At 45.0% G+C, this 21556-nt stretch overlaps 1 protein-coding gene across 1 annotated transcript in view; it reads left to right on the forward strand.

Moving 5' to 3' along the window:
- Nucleotides 1-20693, forward strand: part of CARMIL1 (capping protein regulator and myosin 1 linker 1) — a 314559-nt gene extending 293866 nt beyond the window's left edge. The window contains exons 34-37 of the mRNA XM_035728384.1: nucleotides 5841-5922; nucleotides 7034-7246; nucleotides 10398-10538; nucleotides 19637-20693. Coding sequence (XP_035584277.1) covers nucleotides 5841-5922; nucleotides 7034-7246; nucleotides 10398-10538; nucleotides 19637-19773 — 573 coding nt within the window. The 3' untranslated portion in view covers nucleotides 19774-20693. The remainder of the gene's footprint in view (nucleotides 1-5840; nucleotides 5923-7033; nucleotides 7247-10397; nucleotides 10539-19636) is intronic.
- The last annotated feature ends 863 nt before the right edge of the window (nucleotides 20694-21556 follow it).

Raw genomic sequence — 21556 nt, forward strand, 5'->3', positions numbered from 1 at the left:
AGTTGATCATTTCAAAATTGCCAAGTCCCCCCAAAATCTGACTTAATACATCATTTATCCTTCGAACATCTTTTAAAGTAGACATTGTGGTGGTTTTTTCTTCCATTATCTCTTCTTTCTCCTGCAGCTACTTGAAAGATTATAGCTTTATTGTGATCACTAAGCTCATCATACCCGTGTGAACCCAGGTTTTGGGTATAGTGCATGAATCTGAGCTCTTTTTTTCACTTATATAACTGGGTTTCCCAGAGAAAGGAAAATTGCCCATCTGTTTTATTTGAAGTATCAGAATAAAACAATTCACCCCAATGAACCCTCGATTTTTAGAAAGTTACTAGTAAACTGTATTATAGGCCAGGATGTGGAGGGCTGTTTTATATGACTTAACAACTGATTATTTTTTCATTAAATCCTGTATCCCATGTGACTTTACAACTGTTCACCATAGTTCCTCCACCAGCACCATAGTTACCCAGCAATTTCCCTGTGACAGATCTCTCCTAACTTATTCATTGACCCTTACGGAAGGTTGAGGAGGGTGCAGAGGGGGGACCATATCACTGTATTCTGCTAATTCAGCAAGGCAGGCACGATGTGGCCTTCACTGGTCAGAATTCTGAATAAACACTGACCACATTCACTGGTGGGTGAGTCAGACGCCCAAGGAAATGTTTAAATTTCAATCCATTTTATAGAATTTCTTACAACAATGAATGGGCTATTTTCACTAACGAGCTGTTTATTGCTGTTTATTTTATCACTGTTTTCACTGATGAACAGCTGCTTTTTGGTAGAAAGATGGGAAGTGCTAGAGGGTTTTTCCCATGTGCTTTGGATTGGTTACATAAATTGGCTTGGAGTGACAAAATTCCTACGTTTTAGGTCTTAGTTGTCCAAGGCTTATAGTAATGAGCTCCTAGCGCCATCTTGTGTCTATTTAAAACAACATCAATAATAAAAATCCTTAGGATTTTTCCCGGAGATGTGGGTTCAGTTCAGATCAACACAATAAAGCAAATATCACAAAAAAGCGAGTCAAATGAGTTTGGGGGTTTCCCAGTACGTAGAAAATAATGTTTACACCATACTTTATTAAGTGTGCAACTGGCATTGTGTCTAAAAAAACAATGTACAGACCTTACAATTTTAAACTGTTTTATCGATAAAAACTACTAGTGATCATCTGCACTTGCTGGTGGAGGGTCTGGCCTCCACGTCGATGGCTGCTGCCCGATGAGGGTGGTGGTTGCTTAACGGAGGGCTGGCTGTGGCAATATCTTAAAATAAGACAATCATGAAGTCTGCCACATTGATTGACTCTTCCTTTCACAAATGATTTCTCTGTAGCACGCAATGCTGTTGGAGAGCATTTTACCCACAACAGAGCTTCTTTCAAATTGGAGTGAATCCTGTCAGCTGTGCTGCTGCTTTATCAACTAAGTTTCTGTTATAATCTAAATCCTCTGTTGTTGTTCTGATAATCTTCACTCCATCTCCTCCCGCCCCCCCCCCCCCCCCCCCCCCCAGGAGTAGATTCCATCTCAGGAAACCACTTGCTGTGCTCCTCTGCTCCTCCGGAAGAAGCCCCTCCTCATTCGTTCAGGTTTGCTCATGAAATTGCAGCAGTGCAGTCCCCTCTTAAGGCTCCCCTTCTAGCTCTCTTGCTGTTTCCACCACATCTGCAGGGACTTCCTCCACTGGAGTCTTGAACCCCTCCAAGTCCTCCATGAGGGTGGGAGTCAACTTCTTCCAAAGTCTGCTCATGTTGATGTTTTGACCTCTTCCCACGAATCAGGAATGTTCTGAATGGCATTTAGAATGTCGAATCCTTTCCAGAAGGTTTTCAATTGACTTTCCCAGATCCATCAGAAGAAGTACTATGGCAGCATTAACCCTACAAAATGTATTTCTTACATAATAACACTTGAAAGTTGAAATGACTCCTTGATCCGTGGGTTGTGGAATGGATATTGTGTTAGCAGGTGTGAAAACAACAAGCCACAACGCACTCTTGTGTGACCAGGTGCCTTGTCAATGAGCAGTAATGTTTTGAAAGGAATCTTTTATTCTGAGCAGTAGGTCTCAATAGTGAGTGAAAAATTTTTTTACTGAAAAATATTCAGTAAAGCATGTTATGAACAGATGTGCTGTCATCCAGGCTTTTTTGGTCATCCATTTATAGGGCACAGAGTAGATCTAGCATTATTCTGAAGGGCCCTCTGATTTTTGGAATGGGGACTGAGCATTGGCTTCAACTTCAAGTCTGCAGCTGCATTAGCCCCTAAAAGAGTCAGCCTATCCTTTGAAGCTTTGAAGGCAGGTATTGACTTCTCCTCTAGTTGTGAAAGTCCTAGATGGCATCTTCTTCCAAGGGAAGGCTGTTCGTCTACACTGATAATCTGTTTTCTAGTGTAGCCACCTTCATTCATTCTCTCAGCTAGATCTTTTTTTTTTAAAGATTTTATTTATTTATTTGAGAGAGAGAGAGAGAATGAGAGAGAGAGAGAGCACAAGAGGGAAGAGGGTCCGAGGGAGAAGCAGACTCCCTGCCGAGCAGGGAGCCCGATGCGGGACTCGGTCCTGGGACTCCGGGATCACGACCTGAGCCGATCTTCTGGAGAACTTGCTGCAGCTTCTCCATGAGCACCTGCTGCTTCACCTTGCACTTTTCTCTTCTGCAGCTTCCTCACCTCCCTCAGCCTTCATGGAATTGAAGAGTTAGGGCCTTGTTCTGGATGAGGCTTTGGCTTAAGGGTAGTTATGGCTGGTTTGATCTTCTGTCCAGGGCACTCAGACTGTCTCCATACCTGCAATAAGGCTGTTTCACTTTCCTATCATTCATGTGTTCACTGGAATAATACTTCTTATTTCCTTCAAGTACTTTCCCTTTGCATTCACAGCTTGGGTAACTGGCCCAAGAGACCTGGCTTTCAGCCTTTCTCAGCTTTCTGCATGCCTTCCTCACGAAGCTTAATCATTTTAGCTTTTGATTTAAAGGGAGATGTGTAACTCATCCTTCACTTGAACACTTAGAGGCTATTGTAGGGTTATTACCTAGCCCCATTTCAATATTGTTATGTCTCAGGAAACAAGGAGATGTGAGGAGAGGGAGAGAGACGGGGGCGGGGGGGGGAGGGACGGCTGGTTGGTGGAGCAGTGAGAACATGAACCACATTTATCAATGAAGTTCACTGCCTTATATGGGCACGGTTCATGGCACCCAAAACAATTACGATAGTAACATCACTGATCACCGTAATAAATAGAACAATAATGAGAGAGTTTGAAATATTGTAAGAATTACCAAAATGTGCCACAGGGACATGAAGTGAACAAATGCTGTGGGAACAATGGTGCTGACAGACTTGCTCAGCACAGTGATGCCACAAACCCGCAACTTGTAAAAACAAAAGCAGTATCTGCCAAGTGCAATAAAATGAGGTATGCCTGTACTGAAAATTCAAACCGGTCAGCAGTATTCTATCAGAATAATAAAAAATAGGAAAGGTTTTCAAAACTTAGTATGTATAAGAAGGGACACCTGGGTGGCTCAGTTAAACGTCTGACTCTGACTCTGACTCCACTGCCTGTGGAGTCTGCTTGAGATCTCTCTGCTCCTACTGTCCCTCCCCTCCCTCATGAGCTCTCTATCTTAAAACAACAACAAAAAACCCCCCACAGAATTAGTATAAGAATATTTTCCCCTAAAATGACTATATTCTTTATAAAAGTAAGCAGCATAAGCACCAGTGGTCAGTATACTATTGGTAAAATTTACGGCGTCTTCACTCTTCTCTTGAATAATTTTCTTTCCACTATTCACATTTAATACATGTATTGAAAGGAGAAGAACCGTGAAAGTGAAGACGTGGCCCTTCTCGTTTATTAACAAAGGCGAGTAACAAGTACCGAATATATAGAGCCCCATCTTTTCTTGGGAGGCCACCTCGTCAGCTGCCTGCTCAAAGACAGTGGACGTTACAGTATTTTATCCTTATTCCACACAGGCGTTTTTGCTATCCGTTAACTACCTCAGAAAGCCAGGAAGGAAGAAGAAAACACAACTCCTCTGATTATACTTTAAACGCAGGCAAGCGAGGCGCCGAGGGTGCATAGTGTGAGGAGGCATTGGCTCTGGGGGGCCAGCCCAGCGCTCACACACCCGAAAGCCCGGGTCCCCTTCCACTTGTGCGCTGGCGTCTTGCTTGACACAGCCTCATCCTGGCCACGTTCAAGTAGGCCACCTTCAAGTAGGCCACCTTCTTAACCTGTGTCTGAGCACAGGAGGCCCCGCCCCTGACCGGCTCTGTTCCAGGGCTCGGGCGCCCCCTGCTGGTCCAGGTGGGGACTTCGCGCCCTTCTCCCCGGTGGGCTCAAGGGCTTGCCTGCGGCCCTGGCACGGGAGGTCGTTTCCTTGGGATCCCTTTTCCTTAGGGACGCCAAACAGTGTGCACATTCTGGCAGTGGAACCTGTGTGCACATTCCTTCTCAGAGACCTGCTGAGCAGCCTACCCCAATGGAGCTTCCCTGGTCGTGCTGAGAGAGGCCGGGGCACCTGCTACCATGCCCGGTACCGTGTGGGGGAGCGCTCCGGGCCAGTGTCTGGCCGTGGCCACCTGGTAAATGCCGTAGATGAGTCAGATCCTACCTGAGTTTCAGGTAACCCCTCCTCTAGCGTCACGAATAGTGGGGAGCTGGGAAGCGGCAGCAGCTATGTGCTTTTCAGGTCTGCCAGAAGCGTAGGCTGCGCAGGAAGCGACAGGCTGAAGGTCAGGCCCCGGTCTCCCTGCCCGGCTGCTTTGTGGTTTGGGAGGGGAGGTAGATGTGGATCGTCTTTGTCAACAGGATGCTTAGGGCGGCATATTCAGCAAACCCTAGATGTTTTGTTTCAGGTAACTTTTTGTATCTAAATGCCTCACTCTTAGGTAGGCTTTCTGCGTCGCAAGGAAGAGCCCTAGTCCTGGCTTCACAGGTTGCCGCTCCTTCCCCAAGACAACCGCGTCTAACCTTGCCCCCCCTCTGCTGTCACAAAACCCTTCGCTTGAAGCTTTGGCATCTTATTTTTCTTTTTATTTTCGATTTTTTATTTTTGCGAGAGAGTACAAGCCAGGGGGCGGGCAGACGGAGAGGGAGAAGCAGACTCCCCGCTGAGCAGGGAGGCCGAGGTGGGGCTGGATCCCAGGACCCTGAGATCACGACCTGAGCCGAAGGCAGACACTTCACTGACTGAGCCACCCAGGCACCCGCTTTTGGGTTTTTTAAATTAATTCTGGTGTGTTCATCCGTGACTTCCTAAACAAGAGTCTTTGTCCTGTGGTTCTGCTTCAGTGGCAGGGAAGGCCCTGTCCATTATAGGCCCCTTTTTACCTTTCTTGTACACTGAAGTTGAAGAGGTTTCCCCTGCTTTTAAAATTTGATTTGGGGAGCTCAACTTGGAGCGAGGGTCCCATCAACTCACCGAGTGTCCTTGTCCGCACTGTTTGGAGGATCAGGGGCTGCTGAGCCTGTATAGGTATTCCACAGAAAAACCCCCCGGGAAACAGGAACTGCCCCTGCGCCCCCTGGCTTCCTCTGAGCCCACGCACCTGTCACCTGCGGGGGGCATTCTGAGGCACTGCCCGCACTGCGGACCCCAGAGCCCTGACTGTGAACGCAGAACAGAACCTGCTCGCTGGATCTTTGTCCAGGAGGAGGCTCAGGGGGACAGAGGGCTGGGACGCAGTCAGTGTGAGAGCAGTAAAGAGGCCATTATTTGTTGTCACTTATGTCCCACTTTGTTCTTTTTCTTACATTTTAAATAAATATGCACTTTCCCGGGGCTGTGTGCTTGAATTTTTCAGAAGCTCGGGAATGAGGCCATCTCTCAGGATTCCCCCAGCCTGGCCTTGGGCAGCACAGAACGGTTGGATGGATGTGGGGCAGGTAAGACCATCACCCTCGAAGGAGAAACACTTCCCATCTGGTTCCAGGAGTCACACATGATTGACAGAAGAAAAATTAGGACGGGAAGGGAAAATGGGCCTCTGCGCCATGTGCTGCCGGCTTTCACCTGGTTGGCCGTGCCCCTCCGCCTGCCGCGGCTCCGCCTGGGCCGTGTCTTCCACCCCAGTAGCCGTGGGCCTGGACAGGGCGCCTTTGCCAGTTTCCCGAAGGGAAGAAACGTCTTTGAGAAGAACTCAACTCCCAAACCGTGGGCATCTGAGGAGTGGGGGGAGGCGGGGTGACGGCCGATGTTCAAAATCAGCCACACACGGTAGGTGCAAGGTGACCCATTTGTTTGAGATGAAGGAATGTTCTTTCCTTTCAGCGTGAATATCCACTATCCTTTGCCCCTCTGACTTTTCGGGTGTAATAAAAGAATAAGACACGTTTGTGGGGAACCAAAGAGTAACTTACAAATTGAGTGTCAGAAACCTCGCTTTGCTCTTTGAAAGTCCTGTGTTGAGCTTGAGTATCTTCATGCAGTAAGAGATGTAATGTAGCTCGTGTTTAACCAGCAGGGGTGGGACATTGAACCTGAAGCCATTCTCATGGTTCTCGCTACATGGGAGGTTATGGACGTCAGCGTAGCTCTCCTCGCTGGGGACCCGCAGCCAGACCCCTACCTGCTGATGATTATCCAGAAACGAGGCGCCTACAGCTGGTTTTACTTGTGCCTGCACCTCATGCCACATCTGAGAAAGATCTGAGTGCTTCCAGTGCATTCGGCCCTGCGTGCCCTCCGTCCGTTGGCATGGACACGGACATGCTTGAACTTGACGCTTGTTCTCTGTGGAGTAGTCAGGAGTGATCAGAAGCGCACCACCAAGTTCACTGCTTTTCCACAAAGAAGTGTAGTCTTCCGCCTTCGTGTTTTGATTCTACAAGCGTGCTAGAACAACAACATGTTTCAGTTCTGAAATATCTCTGATGAGAAAGGACAAGAAATGGTTATAGCAGCTCGTACCAGATCTCTCCCAGCTTCGAATGACTAGTTTGTTTCACCTTTGAGTTTTAAAGTAAAGTGTGCTCTTTGTCCCCATTTTCATTGCAGTGTCTAAACTGCACCCCGGTCTTGTGGAGAGCCGCTTCGGTTTGGGAACACCCGAAAAGAATGCCAAAGCGGAGCCCAAAGTGGATGCTGGCTCCAGGTCGCGGGGCTCTTCCAGCACACCGACCAGCCCGAAGCCCCTCCTGCAGTCCCCCAAACCCAGCCTGGCAGCGCGGCCCACTGTCCCACAAAAACCGAGAACCGCCTCGCGGCCCGGTAAGGGTTCTGCTTGGCACGGGGTGACCCCCCCCCCCATGTCAGGTGGCATCTGGGGCTAGCTGGATTGCGACTCCACCCATGGTTCCGGGGGCTCCTGGTGAACATGGGCACAGGGGTTCTGCAGGAGGGCTCAGAGAAACCTGCCAACAGTTTCTACAGGGACAAAGGCTGAGGAGTTTCTTTTTTTTTTAAGATTTTATTTGTTTGACAGAGAGGGAGAGCACAAGCAGGGGGAGCACAGGCAGAGGGAGAAGCAGGCTTCCCACGGAGCAGGGAGCCCGATGCGGGGCTCAATCCCAGGACCCTGAGATCATGACCTGAGCCAAAGGCAGATGCTTAACCGACTGAGCCACCCAGGCGCCCCTGCGGAGTTTCTTTGTTCAACACCGCGGCCCAGGGACTCAGAGACTGTCCCTGCATTCAGGCCACAGGTTAGAGGGCCACATGAGAAGACAGCCTTGTGTTGTGTTGGCCCATTTGCAGGGCTTCATTGAGCCTTCTGAGAACTGTCTCCGGGGTCTACAGACCCTTCAGAAAGCCGCGCGTTAAGGACGGGGTGCCACAAATAGGGAGAGCGTAAGTTCTTCTCTTTTTGCCCCATAGTCTGTGAAATATTTAGGGTTTAGAACAGGGCTTGGCCAACTATGGGCCTGTTTCTATAAATGAAATGTTGGCGGCACGTAGCCAGGCCACCCGTATCCATATTGTCTCCAGTTGTGTTTGTGCTAACATCGCAGAGCTGAGTCATGACAGAGGCCATTTGGCCTTCAAAAGCTGAGATATTTACGGTTTGGCCCTTCCCAGAAGACATTTGCTGACTCTTGTATAGAAAATCTACTGAGAGAAGAAACTTAAAAATATTAGGAATGGATTAGACTCTGCCTTTTTCTCTCCTGCAACTGCCCTTCCCTCTCAGGCCTTTTTTTTTTTTTTTCTTTTTTCTTTTTTTCCCCACTGGTCTATTATAAGAATTTTTAAACATATACAAAAGCAGAATGGGTAACGTAATAAATCCCATATCACCTCTTCACTTTATTCCCCCATAATAATTAGGCAAATAAGGATAAAGATACATAGTCGGATTATGCTCATCACCATCGTCACTGGTAATCTTAACACTTCACTCTGCCAGGCACTGTCCTAAGTGCTTTGCGTGGATAAACGCCGAATGTCCCCACCACAGATGCGGAATGTGAGACCCAGAGATACTCAGTTTGACAAGTCCCACAGCTGGTGTGCAGAAGCCAGACACTAGGACGCCCCCAGCTGCAGGGTGGCCGCTCCCCCCGGCCTCCTCCCTGTGGGCATGCATACTAGAAAGTAAGACACGCAGCTCGTTGTAGTCATGCATCCACACGCAGGGGATTGGGTGAAATGAGAAAAAAAGGCGGCGGCGCACCCACCTAGACTCATTCCACTGAGGGTCGTCCCCATTTGCCCGCAAATATGTCGTTTGTTCCCCAGGCAGCCAGCTGGTTAATGTTCGCTGGTCTCCACTGCCCATTCGTCCCTCAGGAAACCCAGTGCCCAGTCTCCAGAGCACAGCCACAGGGGACCCTGGGGTCACCTCAGGCAGCTGACCCTTAAAGCAGATCACTTAGAACTTCCTGATTCTGCTCAAACCTTTTTACAGACCGAAGTTTGTTATGATGGGAAACACAGAACATTTCTTGGTGCACACAGAATATTTTCATAATAGAAAGAGGGTGGAGAGTGAAGGCAAAAAAAATAGTAATAATTAAAAGAATTGCTTTAAATGACTACTCAAAAGCAGGCTGGTATTTTCATCAGCAAGGTGTAGCTCTAGTCTGCAGGAGGGGAATGGCTCTTACAAAATGGACCTAGTTTGTTTTTTTGTTTTGTTTCGTTTTGTTTTAAAGATTTTATTTATTTGACAGGGAGAGACACAGTGGGAGAGAGAGCACAAGCAGGGGGAGCGGCAGGCAAAGGGAGAAGGAGAAGCAGGCTCCCCGCCGAGCAGGGAGCCCGATGCGGGGCTCGATCCCAGGACCCTGGGACCGTGACCTGAGCCGAAGGCAGACGCTTAACCATCTGAGCCACCCAGGGGCCCCAAAATGGACCTAGGTTGTAGAGTATTTTGGCTCCTCAGTTGGGAAGTCTGAATGTCAAATTAGCTGGATTTCCAATATTCTGTCGCAAGGAGCTTCTGTTTTTGATTTATTTGTTAAATGTGTTCATTTGTTTCTTAGCACTTAGTGTATTGAGACATGTTTGTTTTTATAGCACTTGCGAATTCCGCAGGCACTTTCGAATCCATCCTTTTGTTTCCTCTCCGCAGCTCTGAGAGATTGTTGGGGCAGGGAGAGCTCTTCCATACCCTGTTGAGACAGTGAAGCACGTAGGGAGAGTTGAATTGAGAAGGAGAAGGCTGAGGAGAACCTGACCGAAAATTGTCATCTCTGTACACATACACACACACGTGCGCGCGCGCGCCAATTTCAAATAACCTTGCCGGCCACAGAGCAGAGGAAGGAGCACAATTCAGGAAATCCTTTCGGTTCGAATGAAATAGCACAGCCTTTAGGATTCAGAGACTAGAGTTCTAATCCTAGCGGTTTTGTCATCATTTTCCTTCAGCAGGTCATCTATTAATCTCTTCATTTGTGCAGTAATCACCAAAGTCCTTCTAGTTCTTAAAGTCCATGATTCCAAGTTATTCTTGGTGGTCTTAGTCTGTATATAGGTATGTGTACCCATGTTCCTACGTGTGTATGTTTGTATGTATTTCGTGACCACTTCACTGGATTTGGCAGTAGGTAGAAGCAGGAGGTTGTAAATATCACATATTTGAGAAATATCCAACAGCCTCTGTGTCTGAGGCAGAAGGAACATTGAGTTCACTTAGAGTGTAATTTTCAAATACCAGCTCATTGAAATTCTGTGTCTGCAAGATAAAATTCACATCTGTGATTTTTAGAGATTTTTAACCTTTCATAAATTTTAATTATTTCCCCCCTACTGTTCGTAGATGTTACCTGCAGGAACACGAAACTTATGTTTTGGCCGGAAAAATTCTATGATGCTTTTAAAAAAATTATCGGCCATTCATATTTTAAGATTAGCCTGGCTTATGTTTTCGGAATCCAGTTTGTGGGAGTATTGGATTCATGCGTTTGTGTCTCCCTAGAGGATATCCCAGACTCTCCATCCAGCCCTGGCTCCTGTAAAGTGGCTCTTCTTCCGCCTGTCCTGAAGAAAGTTCCATCGGACAAGGAGAGAGATGGCCAGAGTAGCCCCCAGCCCAGTCCCAGGACATTTTCCCAGGAAGGTAAGCAGTGTTTCCTCTATGTTCGCTTTCTCCAAGGAGAACCGTTTCAAGGGAAAGGAATTAAGCTTGGACTCAACTAATATCTTAGAGTTTAAGTCAGCATCCCTTGGACTAAACTTTTGGAATCAGAGCAGTTTCCTCATTCAGAAACTTGATTCAACGTTATTGATGACATTGGATCTTAATGAAGGACCATACACAAAGAGTGAAAACGTACCGGACACCCCAACCCAAGGTTTAACCTGTTTGTGATCACTAGGTGCTCCTGCACTGGATCCCAGCAGGTAAGGAGGGCCTTAAACACTTTGTGCCTCGTCTGGGGCTCCTTACATAGGCTTCTAGGTCCCATTATTTCCCAGAAAAGCTTCCCCTTGCTGTAAATGATCATGAGCAGCCCCCATAGGCCTGAGAGACCTGGTAGCTCCTTCTGCTTGCTCGATCATGAGGCCAAGCATTCCTTGTTCTCACAAGTGTGGCACCTGCAAGGATGCTTTCAGGGAATCATTGTACCCAGTTGGCTGCTTCTGATTTGCTGGGGTAGGAGCAGAGCAAGATAATCCTGGGACTTGGGTGCCATCTGCCAGAATCAGATCAAGAGTGATCAGGGGAGGTGAGGCATGTTGGCGTTGGCTTCGGCAACCCACCGTTCCTCTCCCCCTACACTTCCCTCACTCTATTAAATACGCTTTTGACTTTTGGGTTCTGTCCTTCATAAAGAGTAATATGATCGCCATCTCTAAACCCACCTCTAAAGACATTCCAGAGCCACATGAGTCATTACCCATGACCAGATGGCTCTCGTTATGGTTTGGGGCTGCTTTGTTTTATTTTAGATGTCTGATGCTTTAGAATTCCTTGACCTTTCAGGCTCTGACATCTTCCTCCACTGGCCTGTTTTCTTTTATTAATGGTAGTGTCCTGTCGAAGTCATAGAAAGTATTTCTGAGTACTATCTTTATGACTTGGGAGAAAACTAATAATTTTTTTTAAAAATAAAAATAACACTGCCTGCTCTCTCCTCTCCATTCTGCAGATTCATTTGGTGGGTACAAGCTTCACTCACCTATTGGCTATAAATAAAAGAAGGTAGGGTTTTGAGCAAAGCTGATAGAACACTCAAGTCAAGTAGAGCAACTAAAGCCATAAAAGGTTGCTGGTGCCTATAGTCAGTTTACGTGGAATGAAGGAACACAGGGTTTGGTGTTACAGCTACAGCCCTTGGAAGGCTTGGTGTAGAGGGCAGAACCTTCGGCGGTGCCCAGTCAGACCGAAGGGCCTGCGAGTGTCCCTGCCAGCCCCTCCCCCTGCCTACCCTCATTTTAACCTTCTTTCTGCAACTGCCAACTTTACATCCTTACTTGTAAGGAAGTTTTGAAAATTGCTCCATGTTTATGAAAAGCGATGTGTTCTCGATGCCCATACGATTAAAACAGGGCCTCGAGTAACCCACCAGCCTTCTGAGCTAAGAATGGGTAGCATGGAGCCTCTCTAGTAAAGTGAGTGAATGCTAGCATGCCCTTAGCTGCTTTGGAAAAGTCCCCTGTTCTTTCCTGAGGAACTTATTTGCTCCTCAGACATGTCAGAGCTCTGGGGTAGATGTTTGATGCCTTTGCTCACTCCCCCTTGAGAGCAAACACTGATGATGATGCATGCCCCCATCTTTCTAGTTTGGGACTGGAGAGTTTTCCCCTGGAATCCACAGTAAATTAACCACAGAGATCATTCTGGTGGTGTCACTTGGTATTGAAATTGGACTGAAAGTATACGTGCGATCTGAGAAGAGTGTGCAAACGCCCAAGGTGATAAGAGTCCAGCTTCAGTTCATTTTACCAGCTCACCGGCTCTGCTGGTCCAGGAATGATAGCCACTTGCGAGCCCTGTCTTTTTCTTTAGAAAATGTTCCTGATGTGCTCATTCCTATTTTCTTGTGCATTATTCACGCTGGTTACTTCATTTCCTTGTTCTGTGCCTCCCTTTGGACTAGCATGCCCAACTAATTTCTGAAACAGGTAAATTCCTATGATTCTTCTGGATTATTCCATAGTGAATGTGATTTTCATTTACTCCATCCTGGAATCAAAAGTGGTAACACAGGGGCCTTTTGTTAGCACCCTTTGGGGGCAGACTCAGAGCTCACCTCATTTTGCACCACATTTCCATAATGTTGGCTGTTGAATTCTGTAGGTGATGGTGTATCTGCGCAGGCCCAATGCTGTAGGTTCCTTAAATCCTAAGTGGGGTGGGTTCTCTGATACTTAATTTCTCATATTAACATTCTTTAATATTAATGTCAACACAGTTCTGTATTTGCTAATATAAAGGGTAAAATGAATCCCTTTTCCTCAGTAGTGCAAAGAGGAGATTATTACAAAAGACATTCAGATCATGACAGTGACAAGCCTTCCAGTGGAGGGAAAAGATCTTCAAAACTGTACTTCACCATTGCAGAAGAGGAAGTGAATGCAATTGGGCACAGGAAGTCACAGCCAACAAATGGTTAGAGCCTTCGGTTATCATCCCTCACTGACCCAAAGCTTACGGACTGGCACTAACAAAAACAAACTTTAATTGAGTAACTTCTATTCCAGGACCAGCTCAGGGATTATTCATACAACTGCCTTTTTTTTTTTTTTCCTAAATGGCAACAGGATGGTCCTTCCCTTTGAGGCTAAAAGTATGGACTTAAAAATCTAAAATTAGAAACTCTTAGGAGGAGGATCAAGTTACTTTGGAGTAGGGTGACTTGTCCTTTCAAATTTTTGTGATCATGTAGGTTTATTTTTTTTATTTGGGGTCATACTTCCTGCTCTCTTGATCTCTCTACTCTTCTGTTAGATTTTAATTGGGATTGGATCAGAGATTCTGAGAGTAACACAGTTTCTACCTTTCGAGAGTATTGGCCTCACACCTTACTTTACAGTCTTTCAGGAAAGTATCCATAAAAAGCCAGCACGAAATGTAGACCTCACACCATGCCCACAAGCTTTCATTGGACATTTGATGACCCTTTAGTGAGACAGAAAAAGTACCAATTCACTTTTCAACCTCTGAGAACAGTTTATTCAACTTTACAGCAGTCGCTCATCGGCACCTGACTTCCATTTGACCCTGTGGTAAACTTGGCAGGGTTCCGCGCAGCTGAAGATAGTCCCAGGAGACCAAAAGGAGACGGATTTCAAATCGGCTTTCATCTCCGGTGGGAAATGTTAGAGCAAGCATAGCTGATTCAGAGAGGAGGTGTCTTTTCTGTGACTCAGTACTGATGATCTTGCTGGCTGATCACTTCTTATAAATTTGCCTTGAAAAATCTTTGAAAGGCAGTCTTCGTATCATAAAAGAAAAAAATATGTTCTGATAGGTAAGATTCCCTGGAAGTACTTTTTCCCATGAAACAGGGCACTCTTCTTCCGGGAAAACTCTATCGGGGGTTGTTTTTGGACTCCCAGTGATGAAGCGCATGGCCCAGCATTCTAGCTCTAACCCGAGGCCTTCATGGCCTTCTGCGAAAGCGCCCCGGATGGCAAGTCAGTGGGAGTGATCTTATTATAGGGATAAACTCTTCTTTATTGCAAAAGGATAAACCATTCTCAAACTTTAGCGCTTCGTTACTGACAGTATGCCTCTCGTGACCCACCTTACAGCTTAACAACCCATTAAGTTACATACGATGCCTCGAGTGGAGACGGTCATCTTTGAGGACTTCCCTTGACAGAGGCTTAAAAACCAAAACAACAACAAAAAGGCATCTCCTGGTCCCCCACAAGCAATAACCTTTGGAGCCAGCTTTCTTGGCCAGTGCCGTTGGATGAGCCATGCGCTGTGACTTGCCATCACTAGCTAGATGAGGGCGTGGACCGGATGGAGTCAAGGACACGACCCACAGCATAGGTCACATACGAACATTCTGTCTGGGCCAGCAAGTAGCACCTGCCCCACCTAGAGAAACTTTTAAAGGATTTCCTGAAACTAGTATGTCAACTATACTTCAATTAAAAATTTGTAAAATACCAGTGATGCCACGGACTCTACTGTGGAATCCTGTGGCTGACCCTATAATAAAAAAAACCATACACTATGACCCGTTGTTTTTGTATATAAAGTTTTATTGGAATACACACGCACACACACACATGGATTTCCTGTGTGGTAGACTTGCTTATAGACACATGCTTACAATCACTTTTCTCTCTGTAAGAGATTTTTCTCTGATATTTTCAAGAAAATCTGTTACCATCAAGCGATAGGAAAATTACATAAATGAACACATTTGTTTTCTGGAGAGAGGCAGAGTTCTTTTTAGAGTCTATTGAATCAGAAGCTCTGTCTCTGTTTTGCCTCTTTTGATAAGGTTGCATAGATGTTTCTAGAGTTTGGAAATTTGCATTTGAACTATTGTATCGGTTGACTTCTCTCACTTGATTATTAAGAAAGTACATTGATGCGATGCAGTGTCCCCGCTTCTGAGAAGCCACAACACTTCACACGACACACACACACACAGACCGCCCCCAGGACCACACTGACCCTGCAGGAAGGCTTTGAGCTAGAGTAAAAAGAGGCTGATGGAAGGCAAGGGATTCTGTGCCTCTCGCAGATTTTTCCATGACCTTGTTGGCGTACAGTCCTCACCGTGATGGGCTGCCTCCAAGTTTGATGGAATTCAACAGGACCATCTTGTATTTGCTTTTCTGCCTCAATTTCTTGAAATGCAGACAGGAACCCCCAAAAAAGTAATTTTTATGGGAGCTTCAATTAAAGTCATTTTATATCAAAGATTTGGATTTTGTTTTGTTAGTGCCGACTCCTACCCTTACCTGTCTTTGTCCTTGAGAACCGCAAAGCAGCCTGCTTTCTAATTATTTTTTTATTTTTTTAAAGATTTTATTTATTTAAGCAGTCTGCTTTCTGACTAGTTAGTTCCTGGTTAACAAATGGCGTTTGGCAGAGGAATGCTGTTACACCGTGCTGCGACCGGGCTGCGACCTTCCCTTTAAATCTTCTGTGAGCAGCTTCGTTTATGCTAAAACAGCTTCCTTGCTTTCCTAAATCAAGTAACCGTGTAACAGACAGAGGCTGTTGTTCTCAAAGCATGCTGCATAGTTCTACCATGATTACTGTTTTAATTACGTGGCTATTTTAGTATTGACTCGACAGGTAAAATGCTGACTTTCTTTTACTGGAAGTCTCTGTCACTTGAATTTCACGTCCTTTCCTGTCTTGCGTTCAGTGATAAGCTGTGATGTTTTCATTAGAGTGTGTCCTATTTTCTTGAAGAAAATAGTTGGTTTTGGCTTTGTACGTATCGTGGTGTGTCCTGTTTGCACAGGCCATCTTATTCTGAGATTCCTTTTATATGTCACCCGCTTCGTCCATAATCCAACCTAAAGCCAGCCACTACCTGGCTATGGTTTATGGTCTGTAAGCCAGTACTCTGTTCTACTTTTTTTCACCAGATCTGTGATCTACAACCCCTATATGAGTTCTCCAAAAGAAATCTAACAGTTGGTCGGCAGTTTGGGCTCTTACCAGAAAGTATTAAAAAAAAAATCAGGGCCGGCTATGGAATATTATTTTTTAAGGTCATCATGTTTTCCTCCTGGGAAATATGAATGTCCGTGGAGCTTAAAATGGAGAAAAGTTCCAATTTTCAAATGCATCTCTAATTCTGAATTTATATGCACATTTTGGAAGCTTTAAAATTAGCACGTGTAGGTATATATATATTTGCATGTGTGTGTGTGATATATATGTGTGTGTATATATATATTATATATGTGTGTATGTATATATATTATATATATATATATATATATATATATATATACACATGTATGTATGCAAAGTCAAATCGTCTTCAAGAATGACAGGTTTCATGTTTGAGCCTCTCTGCACCAGTCATCGGCACTGGAGATGGGAGGTGAGTGTACACGGAGTGTTTGTGTTGAATAAATTAAATGTTCACTCAGGCAAGTATTTTTTATCATTTTAATGGTACACGGAATGGCAGTAAACACGTGTATAGACCCACGTATAGAGATGCCCCAGCGCGTTAATTGTAAGGACACTTGCATTGAAGAAGTGGAGTAAAACGAAGTGATTTTTCTTTTTTATCCTGCATTAAAGTCAAGCATTACATCAGACTGCCTAGGAGAAGGTCCATCTGAATTAGTAAAAAAAAAAAAAAAAAAAAAAAAGCCAGGATTTTATAAATATTTTGAAATACTTTTAAGTTTTCAAGCAGACATAATCTTATTCGGAGTATTCATTAGCGGGAGCTTGACCAAACCTACTTCAATATAATTGTAATTAAAATCCTAATTATATGTAATCAAATAGGTGATGCCTAAGGGCTAGAAAACAAACCTGACAAAGAACATTCCCCCTACAAAGTTGCTTGCACCAGTGTCCTGGGCTAATGAGAAGAAGTCGGGAGGCTGGGAGAGTGAGCGCATTGGCTACTCATCTGATTTCAGTTCCCTGATCTCACCTGCTTCGGTCTCCTGTCCATTCTCCGGCCTCCCTACAATGCCAAAAAAATGCCAGCTAGTCCCATGATCACATTCACAAGTGGTAGAGTTTAATCAATGATTTTTTTATTTATTTGAGAGAGAGCATGAGTAGGGGTGGGGAGAGGGGCAGAGGGAGAAGCAAGCTCCACGCTGAGCAGGGAGCCCGACGTGGGGCTCGATCCCAGGAACCTGGGATCACGACCTGAGCCGAAGGCAGATGCTTACCTGACTGAGTCCCCCAGGTGCCCCTAGAATGAATTTTAAATAGTGTCACTGCCTTAGTGAACTGTTTTGTTGGGCCTCTAGAAAGACCATGTTATTCCTCTCAAGGACTTTGTTGGACAAATTAAAATTTGTACCTTCATGACTGGTACTGGGTCTATGTCACCAACCTAAATAAAACCCAGCCTGTTCACTTATTAATGTTTGCTGTGTCCTTCTGTACCTCCCTCCCCAACGCTCCCCACCCCCCCCAGCCCTGGAGGACTCAGAATCAGGTCACTTGGATGTGGATTGAAGGAACTGAATCAGGACACTGCTTTCTGCAGGAAGATTCCTATGTGGGATCTCCCTGAGTTTCAGTTAGCTGCGCCCCATCGACCTTCGTCCATGGTGCTCTCTGTTTTTACCTGTGATGTAAACATTGTTGATGGCATGAATTTCTCCATTTTTAGAGTACTCTGTGGTGTCACAGAACATGAATTAGGCCTGGGATTTTGAGGAAGCTGAAATACTGGGAGGGATGAATAGCTTTTGAATCTAGGACTTAGAGCAAATATGTTTGCTCTGAAGACAAATAAGTAATGTATCACCATGTGTATTTCTTTTTTTGAACCTATAGTTTTGGAAATTTGTTTTTGAGTCAGTTGATACATAGGAACAACTCATTTTGGTTTTAAGAGGGAATGAGTAGAATTTTCTAGCAAGATTTCCCTAATAATGCTCTATTTTGAGGTCAGATTATTGCAGTGTCTTCAAGGTGAAGATATTATAAATCTGCTCCACTTCCTCCTGTTCATAGCACACGCAGAAGTTGAGAATATAGAGGACCCTTTGTGAATTACTATCAGATGGATTTTGTGATAAAGGACAAGCTATATATAGAAACCTATTTTACCTTTTTCCCCCAAACCTGATTTGTTGACAACTTTTCAAAGAACGTTTTTTTTTTTACACGATTCAAGCTAAAAAATAAAATCAGTTGTGATATTTATTCATCACTTTTCCATCTGAGAATTTGCTCAAAGGTGTTGGGTAAAAAGAGGTGAAATTTAAAAAAATTACTTATTTGGGGGATGCCTGGGTGGCTCAGTCGGTTTTGCCTTCAGCTCAGGTCATGATCCCAGGGTCCTGGGATCGAGCCCCATGAGTTCCCTGCTCAGCGAGAAGCCTGCTTCTCCCTCTCCCTGCTGCTCCCCCTACTTGTGCTCCTTCTGGCTCTCTCTCTGACAAATAAAATCTTTAAAAAAAAATTACTGATTTTTATGATGAAATTTGAAATGCTTATCCTTTTCAGAACACTAGATAATTTCATTTTAATGTAATTAATGAAATTCAATTTTTTTATTGTCTAAGATCAGAATCTGGCTCTGACAACCAGATTGGCAAGGGAAGTACTTTATCATGTTGTGTTTTGACTATTAGGTTTCAGGAGCTTTTACTTCCTGAAAAACACTATTTAGTGGGTTAAGCATTTAAATAGCTAGTTCCTGGCAAGATGAGTTTTTAGCATAATGCTAACATCAGGCTGATGAGAAGCATCAGATAAATCCTGTCTCTCTCCAGGACTGTGTTCCTGGTTGGATCATTTGACCTTTTGAGTGATGAGGTAGCTTTTGTCTTCTTTCAAGCCATACAAAGTGTGGGATTTGGTATTTTTAGCTTAAGTGGTGTCTATACAATAGGCTTGGTGAGTAATATGTAATAACCCTTAATAGCCTTGAGGTATATGGTACCAGTGAAGCTCTGCTCTAGTTGTAAAGACCAGGGTCTTTGAAGAGAGAGATTCCTTTTGTTTTATTTTATTTTTTTTAAGATTTTATGGATTTATTTCAGAGAGAGTGCATATGCACAGGGGCAGAGAGAGAATCTCCAAAAGACTCCGTACTGAGCACGGAGCCTGACTCGGGGCTCGATCTCAGGACCCTGAGATGATGACCTGAGCCAAAACCAAGAGTCAGATGCTCAACTGACTGAGCCCTCCAGGCTCCCCAAGAGAGAGATCCAGTTTAAATCTGGATTCCAAGTTTATAAAACCTGCCTTCCCCGGTAGTTGTGAGGAGTAGCGATCATAGAGCAGAGCCTATGCCTGACATGACATGTGCCAAAGGCTCAGTTTGGGCAATCACTGTACCATCATTGCTAGACTGGGGTTTGTATGTTTTCTCATTTTGATTTGTTTCTGGTTTTGTTGGTTTGTTTTTAATTTTCGTCTCGAGTCTCTACACGTAGCTGGTGAGTTATTTATGCATAAGGTTCTCCTGAGCCCTCCCGCCTCTCGGGGCCCCTGCATCTCACCCCGTTAATGGTCAGGCCATTGACTATCCCTTGTTCATCGACTATAATGACATCCTTCCCTTTCTCTTTCAGTTTCGAGGAAGAGCTGGGGCCAGCAGGCCCAGGAATATCAAGAACAGAAGCAATGGTCCTCCAGTAAAGATGGCCACCAAGGCAGCAAGTCCAGCGACTCTGGGGAAGAAGCAGAAAAAGAGTTTATTTTTGTGTAAAGGTCCCCCGTGCAGATGGCACAGGGTGCTCTGTTAGCCATTAGAGAGGAACCAAGGGCAACACCTCTTCCAACTTCCAGTGCTCTTCTCTTGGTGCTTTTTTCTTTTCTTTCTCCTTCTTTCTTTACTTATTTTTTGAAAACAGAAACAGACCCATTTTTGGGGTGGGGGGGAATCCAAACACACTGTTTGGTCTTCTCCCCACCCTGGGCATTTGAGTTTGAAGCATTCCTTCTATGCCTTCAGTGAATGCCCGCGACTCTCCATGTGTCCTACTTGAATTTTCTCTGAGGCAGCTACAGTTTGCCCTGCAAGATGAGTTTTGGGAGGTGAACAAAGCAACTGAACACAGAACTCACACACTTAATACCATCGGCTGACCGTGGGGCTCCACTGTGGGTACCCGTGTCACATCTGCACTTGACTTGATAGAGCGATTTATTCTTGATGTATGCAATTGCACATTGTAAGTATATTAACAGAGCACACTAATAAATAATTTGTATAAATTATATATATTAGATCTCGGCTATGGTTTTTACATTCTCCCATGGGGAACTTCTTCCTTCCTGATGTGGAATTGTACATTTAAATTTGGTCGGTGACCTTTGTAGGACCATCATTAAGCACAGTGAAGAACAGAGTGAAAGAGGCCCACGGCTGATGCTGCCATGTGCCCGGGTCAATGTACATAGTTGATTGGAATGAAGTTTTATGAATATTCGTGATTTTCAAAGGCCTTTAATTTTCTGTCTGCATATTAGCTTTTAATGTATGATTTGAAGAAAGAATACTTTGACACCTGTAAAAAAAATCAAAACACTACTCTTTTTAAGACATTTCATAAATACTCACATTACAGGCTGAGGTATTTTATTCATATGTATATTTATACCAATAAAATGGTTTTACAAGTGGAATTTTGACCTTCTCTGGTTACTTTTTTTTAAAAAAGATTTAGACAACAGGAGGGGCAGAGGGAGCAGAAGAGAGAATCTCAAGCAGACCCCCCGCTGAGCGTGGAGCCCGATGGGGGCTCGATCTCATGACCCTGAGATCATGACCTGAGCTGAAACCAAGAGTTGGACGCTTTACCGACTGCGCTGTCCAGGCGCCTCCTATGGTTACATTTTAAAGTTAGGATTGGCTTGTGGTAATCTGGTCTGGCCAGATGGTAGGAGGCCTGAGCATGGCAGGGGGGCGGGGCGGGGGGGGGGCGCCAGCCTCCCAGAAAATTCCAAGACAGAAGTAGAACGGCTGCTGGGAGGGGTCTGGGAGTCTTCCCATTAAGCTAAATTACAGTGATGATTTTCCTGCTTGTGCCGTGTACAAGCCCGGAACAAAGGAGGAGGCTAATTCACAGCGCATCCCAGGGATGCCAGGCTGGGGCCGAATAATCCAGGAGTCCCCTCTGCTTGTTTGGGGCACAGGTGGCTACATCATGCAGGCTGTCCTTCCAATGTTACTTTTCCTAAATTTCACAATGGTCACTTGTCTACTTCGCACGTGGCCTCGGCCGGCAATTGTCAGGCGTGGGTCAGGGGTTGGAGAGGAGTCAAAGTGCAACTAAAAACTGGTCACTGAAAATTCAGGAGGAGAATCATTGACCCCTGCTTTATGAGGACGGGGAGACACACCTGCAGGAGCAAAGCGCTGTACCCCATCTGGAGTATCTTGAAGGGGGCCTCAGTGCCTACCACTTCTAAATCAAAAATTTTTTTTAATTTTTACTACTTGAATTTCAGGGTAGTTACTTTTCTTTCTAATATTCCATATCCTATTT

This window comes from Zalophus californianus, chromosome 7 (genome assembly GCF_009762305.2).
Source record: "Zalophus californianus isolate mZalCal1 chromosome 7, mZalCal1.pri.v2, whole genome shotgun sequence".
In the NCBI taxonomy this organism is placed as follows: Eukaryota; Metazoa; Chordata; class Mammalia; order Carnivora; family Otariidae; genus Zalophus; species Zalophus californianus.